Here is a 15,601-nt window from a genome sequence, read left to right on the forward strand (position 1 = left end):
TTGTTAAATAAATAGCGAATTGCTGTTATTATTTCCTAGCACTCTACCTGAGTCTGCCTTCCTGAAACTTAAATTTGTTATTCCCTGTCCTGAAGTCTAGAAAAAAGCCATGCTGACATTCAGAAGTTGCATCATGGTTTTCAAGGTGCTTTCAGGACAATCTCCTAAACTCTGGCTCTAGAATCTTCCCTGGTGTCAATATCAGCCTGGTCTGTAGTTCCCCAGATCCTCTGCTTCCCCTTTTTTGAAGACTCCTTCAGTTGTCCAGCACGTCCTCGGTCTCCAGGATTTTTCAAAGAGAATGAGCAAGGGTCCAGCCAGGCCATCAGATGGCTCCTTGAGTGGTACTCCAGGAGGCTATTTAACTGGTCCAGAGATCTAAAGCAAACAGGTATTCCCAGGCCATATTTCTATCAGTCTCAGATTTCAGTCCTGCTCCTTCATCCTACTCTTCATAATTGCCTCGCAGGATACACATACTCTTCTGGTTGGAGAATACTGAGCTAACAATTTGCCAATAAGAGGTGAATTTTAGGAGGAACATCCTTGTTACATTTTAGTAGGGTTTAAGACAAAATTTACTTTTCATGGTGGGATCAGCTTTAACTTGCAGTCAAAGGAATTTTCAGGATATTTGTCAAAGGATGCAAGTTGTCAATTGTAATATTCAAAGACTCCAGAGCATCAAACTTCATTTGCAAGAGAGAAGTGGCAATAGTCCCTCTTTATTTTAATTCTTGATTTAAAAGTCCAGGAAAACGAATAGCATATTTAAAGGAAGACAATAAAATCAATATGCAAAAGTCAAGGACGAAGTTTTATATTTGATTGTAGCATCTGGCAGCTTCCCATGGTCACAATACAAGGGCAGAGGGAAAAAAAATCTGAAACACCCAAGCAGCTGCCCCAAATTTGGTGACTTCTGGGAATTAGGTACAAGAAAGCACTCCAAATCCTGCACCAATTCCACACAGCATACAATCTCTGTGGCAAAGAAAAATGTGTCAATAGTGCATGAAATATTTTATGTGGTTTTTTGTACTTCTGATGGCTAAAGGGGAGATCTTTGTAGAGAAATGAAATCTTACTTCCTGAATCACTTGAATCCTTTAAATTGGCACCCTCAGTTTTGGCCTGGCTGGGCACTGGCCATCTCCTTTAAGCCTCCGGGGGCTTTCATTTACATCAAGTAAAATGCGTGCCTGACAGCTTTTGAATCCCCCAGAGTTCTTCATCCGGTGAAGGGGTACAAAAAGAGGCAGAAGAGGAAGAAAAAAAAATTATATTTGAAACGGTGAAGTCCAGAATGTGACTTTTAAAAATAGAAACAACTGCTGGAATTCTCTGAAAATACCATTCTGTGCTTCTGTTGTGGACTGTGAAGTGGGAGCAGGCAGGTTCGAGCAGGCAGTTTCAAGCAGCCGGTCAGAGGCTTCCCACAGGATCCCAGAGCTCAAAAGCCATCTGTCCACTGTGTGGAACTGCCTCGGCCACCCAAATTAAAGCATCCCCCCACCTGTGTCCAGTCTCTGCTTGAGCACAGCCGATAAACGGCTAACCCTTCCAATCTCTTCCCTTAGAAGCCTCCAGAATCGGCTCTCTGTGCTCTGGGGGGCTAGAGGAGGGTTCCCAGTTGTGCCCGGCTCCCCCCACCCCCCGGTATTCGAAGAGGCCTTCGTAGCTCCCGCTTCCCCTTCCCTTCCCAAAGGGAAACATGCCTGGCTCCTTCAGTTTCTCTTCCCAGGACAATCTCGTCTTTTCTCTAGTCTTCCTCTGCTACATCAGAGCTGTTCCTTAAAATGCTGAGATTACGTCCCTCCAGTTTGGTGAGCTTCAAGCCGGTTATGTGTCTGCTGAATTATCAGGCTCTCTGGCCACGCTTAATCAGCTTGCTAATTAAGTTTGTCAGCTGTTTGGTTGTACTAAAATATATCAGATCAATATCATTCCCAACATCACCTAAAGAGGCTCCCAATCAAAAACGTTAACGATTTTTTTGGTATTTTTGACAAATCCATACTCTCTTCTGGTAATTACAGACTGGCTTCTTCCATATCTGCTCTGGAATTTTCCCAGGAATAATTGTCAGCCTCAGACATTGCTTTCTCCCACAATTTTAACCCAAAGAGGCAACTGTTACGCAATGGTGTTAAAAATAATTCCTCCTGCCACTGATCCTGCTCCATCTTTGCACCACCTGACAGGGTGATTTTCCGATTTGTTATCATCCAAGTGCAGTGCACGATCTGGGGCGGGGGGAGGAGGGAGCCATTGTTTCACTAAAGTCCAGTTCCTTGAAGGAGGTCGCTGGAGGGAGATTGCCTGTTTGTGGCCTCAGGCTTCTCTGAATGTAGGAATCCTAACAGTCACATCCCGGCCTGTTTGTGTTTCTCGTCTCCAGCTTTTAGGGAGAGGGCTGCCCGCTTGGACAGGAGCGGCGTGCCCTCCTGCTAGACAGCCAGGCTTTGGAGTCCCTGCCTGAGCTGGTCAGGGAGAATGAAAGGCCTGGAAAAACCCGTTACTCCTTGCGGGCTTATCTGAACCATTCTAATGTGGTTCAGATAAGCCCGCAAGGCTTCAGAGCTGTGCTCTGGCGGCTCTTAAGGGGCGCTGCACCCAGAATAATACAGTAGCTCCATACACAAAATGGGTTTTCATGTCACCTTAAGCTACAGTGGGTTTTGCCTGGTTTGGGGTGAGTTGTTGAATGAATCTGGCTAGTTTGATTTGTAAACTATGGTTTATACTAAGCAAACTATGCGAACCCATCTGATTGCTTATTCACCAAGTTATAGTTAAACTTACAACAGCTGTGTGATGTGGGATCCCGATCCCAGAAAACTTAAACTCAAGCATTATAGAGTAAGGGGTGGGACCTGCAACAAACTGCTTTGGCACAGTGGTGAAGGTGCTGGATTGGAGCAGGAAGGCCCAGGTTCAGGTCCCCCCCAGCCTCCGATGTTCCCAGGGAGCTCTGGGCCAGTTCCTCCCTTACCACCCAGGCGGCCTCAGAGGGGCTGGTCCTGGGCATCCAATGAATGAAGGTCCCCATGGAAACCCCTCTTGAGCCTTGGAGAACAGGGTGGTACAAGGCCACCTCTCGCCCAGCCACTTCTCCGCATGTTCAGTATGCCGAAGTCAAGAAGGAGTGGCTGTCACTGGGGGAGACCTTTCTGCCAGAGGTCCTTACCTGGCATGACTAATAGCTGCCACCCATTCATCACAGTCCTTGGCATCCTCGGTCCTCAGCTCCAGAGTCTTCTGGTTCTCATGATTGAAGTTAACCGTAAAGTAATGCTATAAAAATAAAGAGAAATGATCCTGCTGTTATTTATTATTACATTTGTACTACCCCATCTTTTTCTTGCCTAAAGACTCAAGGTGACTGACTTAGAATAATAAAATGTATAGAATGTAACAGTAAAATCAATGTAATTCTGATGCTGACATCAGGATTCAAATGAATGCAACCAAATGTTCAGAATCTGTTGCGTGGGCGTATATGAGACGGCTGGAAATGCAGGGCCGTGAATGCCACATCGCGTCCATCTCCCCAGCTCCCTCCTGCTCCACCGAGGACTCGCTGGCCTCAGCGGGACTCCTGGAGGCTCTATTTGCTCTGCCAAGCTGGAGGCCCCTCCTGCCACTACGGGGACTGCGGGGTCTGCTTCAGGCTGCCCTGGGCCCTGAGACCCCCTTGTGGGCCCCCCATGAGGCCAGTGGGGTCACTAACTGCAGCACTGATTTTTGACCCCCCTCCCCCTTCTGTGGTTTCAAGAAGCAGGTCTTCCGGCAGCAGAGGCAACTCTGGCTGTCTTGGCTTTGAGGGCAGAGGAAGCAATGCCTCTTCTGCAGCTACCATGATTTCTAAAAAATTGCCTGTCCAATTGAGAGGACTAGTGCTGGCCCTTTGAGGTAGGCCAGGTGAGGAGACAAACACCACATGAACTACTGGAAGTCCAGAGGGCAGAATCACAGAATCCAAAAAGCCCAACAGGGTTTCTCTCTCCCTCCCTCTTATACCAAAGAGAGCCAAGTGGGGCAGCCTTGATTTCCTTCCTCCGCCCCTCCTATCTTCCTGGGCTAAGCTGATATTTCTTAACAGCTGTTGCCTACCTTCTCCAAGTCCACCCTCTCTAAGCAGGCCCTTTGCCTAGCACTGAGATAGGGAGGCAGGCCTGAAGAAGACCCTGGGAACATTTGCCGTGCATCCTGACCCTGAAGGACCGTGCAGTACTGGCCATTGGATCCTGGAGGTTGTGACCCCCTGGCTCTGGGTATTGCTCTCCCCTCAGATGCCAGACTGCTTTTGTGAATTGCTAGCCCTTCCAAGATTGCATCCCCCACCCCCACCTTTGGCTTAGTACTCTGGTCAAGAAATAGTGCCAACCCATGATTTGCAACTGGCGGCCCCCTCTCCTAATAAAGTTGGCACCCTTGTGTACTAGAAAGAGGCTGGAGGGCTTAAAGAGGGGCCATAGTGTCATGCTCCCTGATCAAAGGTTCCCAGAACATCTGATTGGACTCTCATGCATGAATGGAGTTAACACATGTCGGGACTTGCGAGTCAGCAGAACTGGGAGAGGGAAACTGCCAGGAGTGCGAAAGCATCACTGACTAGCATGAAGGGGGGGGGGCGCATGCCTAAGTAAGGGAGGGGCTTGAACTCATTGGGCTGTTTAACTTGGGGAAAGTGTGGGAACTTTCATTCACAACTTTCCCACTGTTCTGTCTGCTACACTCCATTAAAGTGATTTCTACTATAATTACGTATGAATCAATTTTGGTGGCAGATTGAGTAATACAGTCATTACACATAGCTCGGCAAAGAAGGAGGACACCCCTGAGAAACAAAATGATAATCCCTGGTGACTTTTCTAAGTTGCTATGAAACTTCGAAAAAGTAAAAGTATGCAAAGATTGTTGGAGCCTGATAAAAGGATGAAAGACCTAGCAGGAGGCCATCTGCGTAGGAATCTCCCTTAGTCATAAATTCTTCTTGGGCAAGTCCTTCTGAAGAAGCAGAGCTTAACCCCTTTTGCCATCTTTTGCTCATGCCAAGAGGAGAGCTGTAGAATGTTTGAGCCACCTGGACTATGCTGCCATGAGAAGGAGACCAGGTGGGTTGAACAATCAACCCAGTCTAGCTGGAAGGAAGTGTCAGGTGGCTCTGCTCCAGACCCTGTGCTGTTCAACATAGTGAGAAAATAGGGTGATCTAATTTGCAGGTGACACAAAGATGGAGGGATAGCAAACACCTTGGTGGGCAGTATCAAGATTCAGGGGGATCCTGAAAGCTAGAACCATGGTCAGAAACCAGCAAGATAAATTTCAACAAAGATAAAGCTAAGTCTGGGTAGGAAAAATCAAGGGCCTGAGTATAGGGTAGGGAAAATCATAGTAGGCAACAATACATACTGAAAGGATCTTGTATCTTGCTGAATCCTAAGCTGAATATAACAGTGTGATATAGCTGTGAAAACCAACCAACCAACCACAGATGCAATTCTGGGTTGCATCAACAAAAATATAACATAACAATCAAGATAAGTCATAATTTTTCTCTATTCTGTATTGGTCATTAAGAATTTTCATTGAGAAATTGGCACAAGTCAGAGAAAAGCAATCAAGATAACAAGGGACTTGGAAGGAACCACTTATGAAGAATGATTGGAGGGGGTGGCTGGGCCTTGCTTGAAGAATTGAAGACTTTGGGGAGATACGATATCTGAAGGGCTGTCACCTGACAGAGCCCAGGTGGAACAGAAGAGTTCAGAGTTGTTCCAGAAGATAGGACCAGAAATCATGGGCTTAAATTACAAGGGAAGAGATTTTGGTTGAACATGAGGAAGAATTTCCTAATGTTAAAAGCTTTCACACCATGGAAGAGGCTGCCTTGAGAGGTGTTGGAATCTCTGGGGTCCAGGGTGCTGTGGAGTGGATTCCTGCATGGGCAGGGGGTGGGCTATATCACAGGATGATGAAGGGGCTGAAAGGGAACTTGGAGGTGACTTATGCCAACTGCCTGCTCTGGATCTCCAGGATCCCTTCTGGCATATTATTTTACTCTATGATTCTGTAATGCATTAGCAGCTGTGCTGTGTAATATGCAGAGTCATTAAGATGCGTTAGTTGAAAATCTGTTGACCTGTAAACTGCAGTTCTACCACTGAATACCAGGTGATTAAGCGATTGCACTGTATGCTGTCAGCCTTGAATAGTCTTTAATAAATAGCTTTGATTGGTTATTAATTATTGTTTTAATTCCAGACTTCACGAACGTGTCAGCCTGTTGAATAAGCTCTGGTGTTTGGTCCCAGCAGAACTGGGTGGTGGGAGGCCCCAGTTTGTTTCTGGCTGCTGTGTCTAGGAGCTGAGCAGACTCAGGACAGGCTATTTTTAGCTTCCTTTGGCATTTATTCTTGTTGTGTTAATTTTCATCAGGGAAGCTTCTAGCCCAGCAAAAGAGTTCTTGCAGTTCATTTGCTCTCCTTTTCTACAGTCTCCTAGGAAACGAGGAATGTTCTGCATGGCCACAGATCGAATCGATTAACTGGGGAACAAGTAAGGAACCAGTTGGCTGCCCTCCCTCTGCTTCCACTGCTCTAATCAGGAAGACCCTGCAATGCCACCCGGGAGAAAGACCTGGCATGCAGAGATCCGCCCCCGCCGGTGGGCACAGGGGCCTCTCGCCAGTCTGTGCCTGCTCTGTGCAATTGCTCCACCCGGCACTGCTTATTCCTGAGCTCCTAAATATGCAGAATAGGACAGTTGGCACCTTTGCCAAAGAGGTTAAGGGGCTGGATGATTGCCAAATTCTAACCCAAAACAGCCCACTGCTGTTGCCCTGCTGATGTCACAGTGGGGTCACAGAGCGGGATTTTCATCTGGTCAGCAGTTGCCTGGGTTACCTGAGCTTTGCTCTGAATGATCAATGGCTTGGAACAACTTGCCTTTTGCCTGGTGCTTGGACCAGTCTGCAGGTCCCAAGGAGTCCTCTGCTTTTCCTCCCCAGTTCTTTGTCTTCTGTGCTGAGAAAGCAGCCCCAGAAGGTACCACGGAGAAGAAGAAGGGCAGAACCCTGACCTTTACTGTGCCAGGCCCTAGAAATACCGCCTAGCTCAGGGTTCCTCAACCAGGGTTCTGTGGCACCCTTGGGTTCTGCAAGAGGTCACCAGGGGTTCCCTGGGAGATCATGATTTATTTTAAAAGGTATTTCAAATTCAGGCAATTTCACATTAAAGAGGTCAGTTTCATTCTTTATTATCAGTTTAGGAACACTGTTAATGCATATCTACAGGCCTACCCATGAAACGAATATCATAATTTTGTAACTTGTGGCCTATATTTGAGCCTGATTGTGCAGGGGTTCCCCGAGGCCTGAAAAATATTTCAAGGGTTCCTCCTCGGTCAAAAGGTTAAGAAAGGCTGGCCTAGGTCAACACAAAGAAGGCAGGAGCTTCGTGTAGCCCTTTCTCATGGGCTTTGTCTTCCAAGTTCGTTATTGGCCAAAGTCAAGCCAGTGACCAGTTTGGTAGGACAGAGGATGGCAGAGCTCCTTGGAAGTGTGCCAGGTCATGCCAATGGCTCTCATGGTGCTGATCATGCCAGCCTTATTCTTGCCAGGCTTTTGCACTGGGGAGCTTCTAATCGCCTCCCCCCTCATATCTGGCTTGTCTTCTTCAAGGGCATCCTGCTGTATACGGTTTCAATAGCAACCTCTGCACATTGTGGCTGAGGCCAAGCAGATGAGGGTTTTCTCATCTAAATATAGCTCCTCTCACTGTTACATGCTGATTATGTGAAGGGCAGTGAACAATGCACACATCTATGCCAACGTGTGCAGGGCCTTATCCTGGCAAAAGATTTAGCATTCTTTCTTAGCTTAAATCAGAATTGATTTTGGAATGATTAAACGTGGACCTTACAGATGACTGCGTGTTTTCTGCCCACTGCCAAATGTCTCCATGCTTGCACAAGGCACCTCTTCCCAAAGCAAGGCTCCACAGGACTAGCATCTTTAACCTAACAGGTAAAGCTTCAGCCCAGCAGTCATGCCTGTACCGGAGAGTAAATCAGGGTCCCCTGCAGAGATTCAGACATTTGGGCAAAGAGAAAGACAAGCTGGAGCCAAGGGGAGGGAAAATTGCATTCCTCTTGTGTTCCTGGAGATGGGCATAGAATATTCCCTGAGAAACCCCCTATTTTCTCAACCCAAGAGGAAATAGATGGAGGTCCCTCTGCATGGGGACCTGCAAGACTTAGGGTGTGTCTGTGGTGTAACTGCTAAACCCAGTTAAGTGGTTATAGGCAGCAAATGCAAGCTCACTATGGTGACTGAACTGTCAGGCCATAACAGAGAACAAAGGTATATTAGACGAAACAAAAGAGGTACAGTAACAGGAGCTGGTGGTGGTGGGACTTTACATAAAAAAAGAGAATCAAAGAAACAATCAAACCAAGTGAGCAAGAATGCCAGCCAGAAGTGAGAAATGGAGAGGATACTCTGCAACACTGGAACTCAGAAACACGTTCCAAACCCTCACCAAAAAAGAAGTTCTCAGCCTTCAGTTAAGGAAAAAAAGACCCCAGAAAAGGAGTCAGGAGGGCGGATCCCTGAAGGGCAGAGGGGGCATAGCTACACCCTACAAGAAGGCATACTTGGTCGTTGATGATTCATCTCAGTGTGGAATAAAAACAAAAGATGCCAATAAAACCATTATCTCATGAAGTAAGTTTGTCTGTCAGGAGCACAGATTAGCAATGTGACAGAACAACTTCCAAGCGTTATCAGACTCACTGTCAACTATCCCTTCCTGCTGATCTATGTGGGGACAGATGATACTGCAAATAACAGCTATAACTGCATCATCATGGATTCTGGAAGGAAATCAATATTCTGGAGTTTCAGGTGGTTTCTCACCCACTCTTCAGGTACAAGGAAGGGGACTGGAAAGGGAAAGGGAATGCTGCAAGTTGAAGTGTCTGGTTAGACAAACAGTATGAACAGGAGGGGTTTGTTTTCAGGAGCCACTGTCTGATTTACCTGGATGATTGACTGCATGGCATGAGATGAAGTTCACATCACAAGGAGTAGTTTAAAATGTTCGGTGAAGTCTGGTGACCTTAATCAGGAGAGCTTTCAATTTAATCCTTTGAGATACAATGAAAAATAAAAATCTAGGATAAATATTTGTGGGTTATAGAAAGAGAAGGAAGAGGAGGAGGGTGGGGAAGGGAAAGAAGAAGCTGTTCCACCGAAGCATGTTGATGAAGAAGCCTTTATATGAGAGCCAGTCTGGTCCATCGGTTAAGGCAACGGGCTAGAAACCAGGAGGCTGTGAGTTCTAGTCCTGCCTGAGGCACGAAAGCCGGCTGGGTGACCCTGGGCCAGTCCCTCTCTCTCAGCCTGACCACCTCACAGGGTTGTTGTTGTGGGGAAAATAGGAGGAGGAGGGAGTATTAGGTATGTTCACTGCCTTGAGTTATTTATAAAAATAATAAAGGCGGGATAGAAAATAATAAAATAAAATAAATAAATAAATAAATAATATTGAATCCTATGAGGGTTGGAGATGAAAATTCAAAAGAACTTAAGGATTTGCATTCTGCAGAAACAAAACATAATTATATGTGCCTATTACACAACGAACAATCAAAAATATTGTTGTACGCCCCCCAGAGTAATTTTATGTGAGATGGGTGGCCATATAAACTTGATAGAGAGATAGAGAGATAACTAGCTCACGGCCTCATCCATTTACTAACCATCACAGTGTGGGAAATATGATCAAATAAGTCTACAGAGAGCTGGTAGGATGCCTCTCCTGACAGAGATGGATGAAATGAATCTCCTTGGAAGGAAGTTATAGAGAGAGAGGAGGAGGAGGAGTTGAACTGTAGTCTAAAATCTACAGTGCAATTCAGGGGAAAGCACTTGTTGGTGCTGTTGAGAGTGGATAGTTTAAAGTATGTGGAACAGTGAATAAAAGCAATGCCGTAATTGCTATCCATGACTGACAACCCAGCCAAGGAAGAAGTGAAGATGGTGATTTCCAAAAGCAAAGATCTTTCAGGAGATGCGAAGTAGTAATGATGGGAGACTTTAATGGCCCTGATGTTTGTTCAGAGACAGACTCTGCCAAGCTTGGCCCTTTTAGGAAATCCCTGGCTTATTCTGCTGGCCATTTTCTCCTTCAGAAGAGAGAAGAAAGCATAGGAACTTCAACTACCCTTGCTTCACATGAATCAATAGGGAAATCTGACTAGACCAAGTAATGATACAACCGTAACACTGGTGTAGGAAACTGGGCAAGGAAGGATTTCTTGATTTTAAGGAAAACCAACACTCAGTTTGAAAGCATGTCTACAAGAAAGTGGATTTTAATCCATATGGAGCAATTAGTGTTAGAAGTGAATGGGAAAATGAGCACAAAGTAGACAGAAGTCATTTAAAGTCATTTAAAGAGATACTAAACGCACAGACTATTCCAAATGAGGGAATGGAAGACAGCAAAAGAAGCCAAAATAAAAAAAGGGCATCATAATATGGAGTTGAAAAAGAAGCAGAATCCCAAGTACACCAGAATTGTCCAGATTTGTAGAGATGTTGTCAGAAAGGCTAATGCTCAGAATGAGCTGAAGGTAGCAAAGGATGCTCCGAACAAGAAAAAGGGCTTCTTCAGATATGCTGAAAATGCAAGAAGAAACAAAATCAAAATCAATGAAGCGCAGAAAATGTTAACAGGTAACAAAGAGCAGGCAGAACACCTGGCCCCTTTTGTGGTTCGGTTCTGTGAGAAGAGGATGTAACTTCTGGGTTGAAGAAGCATCATTGCAACTTCAGCTTGATAGAAATCTAATCAGGGAACACCTACAGACTTTAAAACTCCAGGGTAAGATTACATCTTAGAGCACTGAAGGAAATGCCTGATGATTGGGCTAGTGGTCTATGAAAAATTCTGGCAAATGTGACAGGTGATGGAGGAGACAAACCCCAAACATTTGAAAACAGAAAAGAATAATCCATCAATATCTGATAAAGCAATCAATCTATTAAAAATTTGAAAATAATACGTGAAATTTTTAGGTCTTGCTTGATTAACCTTACCTTGTTTTTAGAACAGTACAGACCTAATAAATCAAATATAGACTAAATAGGTTCTCTACTAGGTGGATTCACAAATAGCCTGATGAATGAAACTACAGACAAATGCAAAGGCTTCACTTAGGAAACAGAGATCAAAGGTGCAGGAACAGGATGGACAATACTGTCCACGTGCAAAAGATGTAATTGTAGTTGATCACAGTGACTTGGCTGCCAACAATAGAATTTTAATCTGCATCAACAGCAATATAATTTCCATCCTCCAAGAAATAAAAACACCACTATATGCTGGTTAGATTCCCCCCCAGCTCGATCTGTGTGCATTTCACAGCAACCCCCTCTGAGGAGGCGTGAGGCAAATCGCAAGAAGACTGAAGGGAGGGCAATGAAGGCAGTGCTGAAGGTGGAAACTAAGTTGTACAAGGAGAATATAGGGGAGAGGAACCATTAACCTTGGGGAGAAATGACAGAAGCGCTTGAGAATGTCACACAGAAGTGGGCCAAAACCTGTTCACCCTTGTTCCAGAGTGCTGGACACAGGATCATGGATTTAAGTGGCAGGAAGGCAAGTCCCAGTGGAATGTTAGCAACCATCTCCTCGAAGTGAGATGAATTTGAAAGTGGAACTGGTGACCAGCAAGGGAGACTTCAATCTGAATTCCTGCTCTGAGCAGGCTGGTGGATTTCGTGGTGTTACGAATCCTTGGAAAGCCTGTGATTCTTCCAACAGTGGGCTCCAGAGAAAGCAAAACTGTTTTTCCAGCTGGAGATTTTGCTTTCAAACTGGAGTAGAAGTGGAATAACTGATTTCACGTAGAGCTGGCAAGGGTTGGCCTTTGGCTCCAGAAGCCCCATTTGGTCTGCTGGCTGCTGTGAGTAGCTTAGTCTGTTCCTGACTTGGGAGTGGGCACCGGGAAACAGAGCGCTTGCTCAGGTTGCGCCAGTGCGGCTGAGGGCGCCCAGCAGCTCACCTGAGCTCTGCCCCAGCCCCGCTCTGTCCTCAGGTGCTGCCGCCTAATACACTGGCAGAGGCATGCACCCCAATGCACATATGTGCATATGCACAGGTGTGCACACATCAGCAGGGCCAAAATGAGATGAGAGGGAGGCTTCTTAAAGAATAAGAGCCCGGAAGAAACCCCAATTCGCCTTCAGGGAGTTAGAAATCACTCAGAGCATTTATTCCTCTCTGCACCTGGTTCACCTTTCCAGCAAGAAAATGTAGCTTAGAGGGTTGCTGAGTCCACCCGGCCAACCCAACTGGCTGTCTGGCAGAGGCCCTCTGCCCTTGTATGCTGCTTAAAGGTAGCAACGCTTTCCTACTCATGACTTACACTTAGGTTTGTTGGGCAGAGCTAAGATGATGGCCTGCCATGAAGATTCAGCCATGCAATAGTCCCCAGAACTATGTGCATATGCCTGGAACAAAAATAAGGCTGACTGGAAGGAGATCCTGCAATAGTAAATCAGTTGCAGGGGTTTATTTAATTGTAATTTAATGCAGTTGTTTTGGTGCAAGCACGTTTCTGTGTTGATCTGATACAGGAAAAAAATGCTTTGAACAACTAAGATGTGGGAGACTATTATGTCCCCAGAAATCCTGAGAAACAGAGATAATCCCTTGTGATCTCCTATAGCAAAGTGTGATCTAGGACCTCACAGCTAAGCTGGCTTATCCTTGGCAAGGAAGACCCCCAAAAGCACCTATGAGGAAGAAAGTTCCAAGAAAGCATCCAGTCTTCCCAGTGAGCCTTCTTGGAAACCTCGCTGGCCTAAGGCCGCTGAGCTAGACATCTGAAGCCACATGGTGTGGCAGCTGGCCACTGGGAGAAGCATCAGAACCTTTTGTAAGCCGGCGGTGGGCCAATGTCTCTTTGGCCAGAATGGGCAGATGCTAGAAACTGGCCCAGGCCATGTCCCTCTCCACCCACTATTTTTTTCCATTTGGTTCCTAAAATATTGGCAAGAAAGATATGCTGCAGGGAAAAGGGCTGAGCCGGATGCCCTGACATTCCCATCGAGACAAGCCATGACAGCGGCAGAGCAAGTGACCCACCCTTCACGAGACACCCAGAATGTTTAGAAATGGCTCTTTTCCCGACCATGTTCAGAACCAGATTTACGTGGCTCTGGCAGTCCAGAGCCTCAACAGTCTCAGTCCTTTGGGTCACTAGGAGTACATTCCAAAAATGTATTGAGGTAATGAAATGTTTTGAATATTGAAAAAGCACCAAATAAATGTTGCTGCCATGGTTACATAGGAAATTAATGGCAAGAGTAGAGATCCTGATACGTTTTAAAGATTTAAAGAGCAGTAGACAAAAAAGTTTTGAAAACTGGATTTCTATAGATGCCAGAGAAAGAGGGAGAGAAAACACGTACACCACAGGAGAGGGCTCTGGAGTGGGCAGGCAATCTGGCTGTCTCCCCTCTCGGCTATAAAATCCCTCACATTTGGGAAAGGAATCTCTGCATTCAGAGAAAGGGCCTTTCTTGTGCCCTGATGTTAACACCTCTGTGTTTTAACTTTAGAGGAACACCCATCACTGAGATGCCTGCCTTTCCTCTTGGATCTGTCTGGCTGGTCCAGTGGCTCTTCAGTCCATCAAAGCTACAGAATCATGTGAGTCTCCTCTTCATGAGATCTCCCCCCCCACCCCAATCTTGCTTCCCAAGTTCTGCACTAGCCTATGGTGTGGTCTCCTGATTTTCTGAGGATGCTAGCTGCAAATAAGGTCAGTTCTTCAAGGAGCTTCACAAATCCCTTCCAAATTCCAGTTTGGGGGTGTATTTCCAGCACTGAGCTGAGGTTCCTCCACAGTTGCAGTGGAGCCTGGGGGCAGCTTGCAATGCCTGAGCAGCTGTGCTGAGATGGACTGGCTCCAGGCCCAGGACAGCAGGGAATCTGGCAGGGTTCGGTGGTTCACCAGCTTTTTGTCACTTAAGGTGTGTCGGCTGGCCTGGGCCGGCCTCCAGCCCCACCCCCCCGCCGGAAAGAAGTCAGTAGTGAACTGGCCTGAGGGAGGGAAGGTGGTGGGGCTGGCGGAAGCAGACAGTAAGGAAGGTGGGAGTGGGCACTGCTGCAGATGATCACAGCCTCCTCCTTTCCGCCAACCAGAAAATCAGGAGGAGTCTGGTAGCACCTTTTCTGACTAACAAATTGTATTAAAAGGCATAAGCTTTTATTAACCCCTTTGATCTGAAAAGATGTTACCAGGCTCTTTTGGATTTTTTGCCACAAAGACTGACAGAGCTCCCCTCCTACAATGTTGTCCTCCATCCAGAGCATTGCAATTCAGTGTGTTGACTAGTTAATTGGACAGGTCACCATGCTTAATTTGATAAAGAAACGTGTGGCCTCCCTGTAACTGATTTCTGGCTGGAGCAGGTGTCTCCAGAAGAGGGAGGGGAAACCCCTGCCGCTTGAGCCTGTGGTCTTGAGCCACAGATCAGCCGCCAGAGGAGAGGACCAGGCTTGGACGGCTGGATCGAGGAGGCTGTCTTTGGACAGAGGGAGGACTGTAGTCGCTACCCTTGGTGCTGAAGCCCTGGTCTTGCCAGCAGCAGATGCAGCTGGCAGGTGCAGAGAGATCCCCCCCCCCCTCCGGCAAGATTCCCTCCCATGCAGAGGTGTCCCCCAAAAGGCTGGCTGGCTCAGGGTTCCCCAGGCTGCTGCCTCAAGCCAGTGTGCTCACTCCCCCCACCCCCATACTCCCATCCCACCTGCTTCTCCAGGGGATCCTTGGGCTTGGGTGAAGGCGCTCTGTCACACAGGCACCCTTCCAACAGGTAGAGGCCGGCTGGCCGGGAACTGGAATCATTCTCGAAGTAGAAAAGCATGTTCTGAAGGAGGGCAAACCACTTGGGGTGCCATTTGGTGTTGTCAGAGCTCTTCTTGCTCAGGTAGCCCCGCCGGGCACCATCCTTCTTGGCCAGCAGCCCCAGGTAGATGGCGTGCCCGTCATTCAGGCGCAGTGCCTTCTGCATGGTGTGGGCACAGGGGAGCTCACAGCCGCAGCAACCGCAACGCCATTCGACCCATTGGAGCCCCAGCAGGCCGGAGCCCCTCGCGCCGTCGGCCTGCCTCTCGCATGCCCGCCGCCGCCGCCGCCTCGCTCAGCCCGGTCCGGGCGCCTCCAGCAACGCGGTCACCTGCGCGGCAGGTCGGTTGGTCAGCACCGCGGACAGCGCCGGCGCCCGCTGCCCTGCCGCTCGCCTCCGCGCTCCGACCAGCCCTCAGCACCGCGGACAGCGGCAAACTGCGGCAGCGCCGCGGCGCTCGGAAGCTGCGCGCAGCCCCGCCGGCCAGCCCGGATCAGGAGCGCCTCTCCCCCTCCTACCTCCTGCCGCACGCCGCCGCGTGAGGAGCGGGTGGGGTGGGTCGCACGGCGGTGCGCAGCGGCACGGCGGCAGCCCAGCCCGGAGCCTCGTCCCGCAGCCCGGACCGGGGCCGGAGCAGCCCTCGCCCGGAGAAGGATGCCTGTCCTGGCAACC

General features: G+C 47.7%; 1 protein-coding gene across 1 annotated transcript in view; it reads right to left on the bottom strand.

Moving 5' to 3' along the window:
- The window catches only part of RASGRF1 (Ras protein specific guanine nucleotide releasing factor 1), a 60,768-nt gene extending 45,644 nt beyond the window's left edge, over positions 1-15,124 (bottom strand). Inside the window, exons 1-2 of the mRNA XM_063314222.1 lie at positions 14,831-15,124; positions 3,191-3,297 (exon numbers count right to left, since the gene is read on the bottom strand). Of these exons, the coding sequence (XP_063170292.1) occupies positions 3,191-3,297; positions 14,831-15,094 (371 nt within the window). The 5' untranslated portion in view covers positions 15,095-15,124. The remainder of the gene's footprint in view (positions 1-3,190; positions 3,298-14,830) is intronic.
- Positions 15,125-15,601: the final 477 nt, after the last annotated feature.

The sequence above is a fragment of the Candoia aspera genome, chromosome 13, assembly GCF_035149785.1.
Source record: "Candoia aspera isolate rCanAsp1 chromosome 13, rCanAsp1.hap2, whole genome shotgun sequence".
NCBI classification, from domain to species: Eukaryota; Metazoa; Chordata; class Lepidosauria; order Squamata; family Boidae; genus Candoia; species Candoia aspera.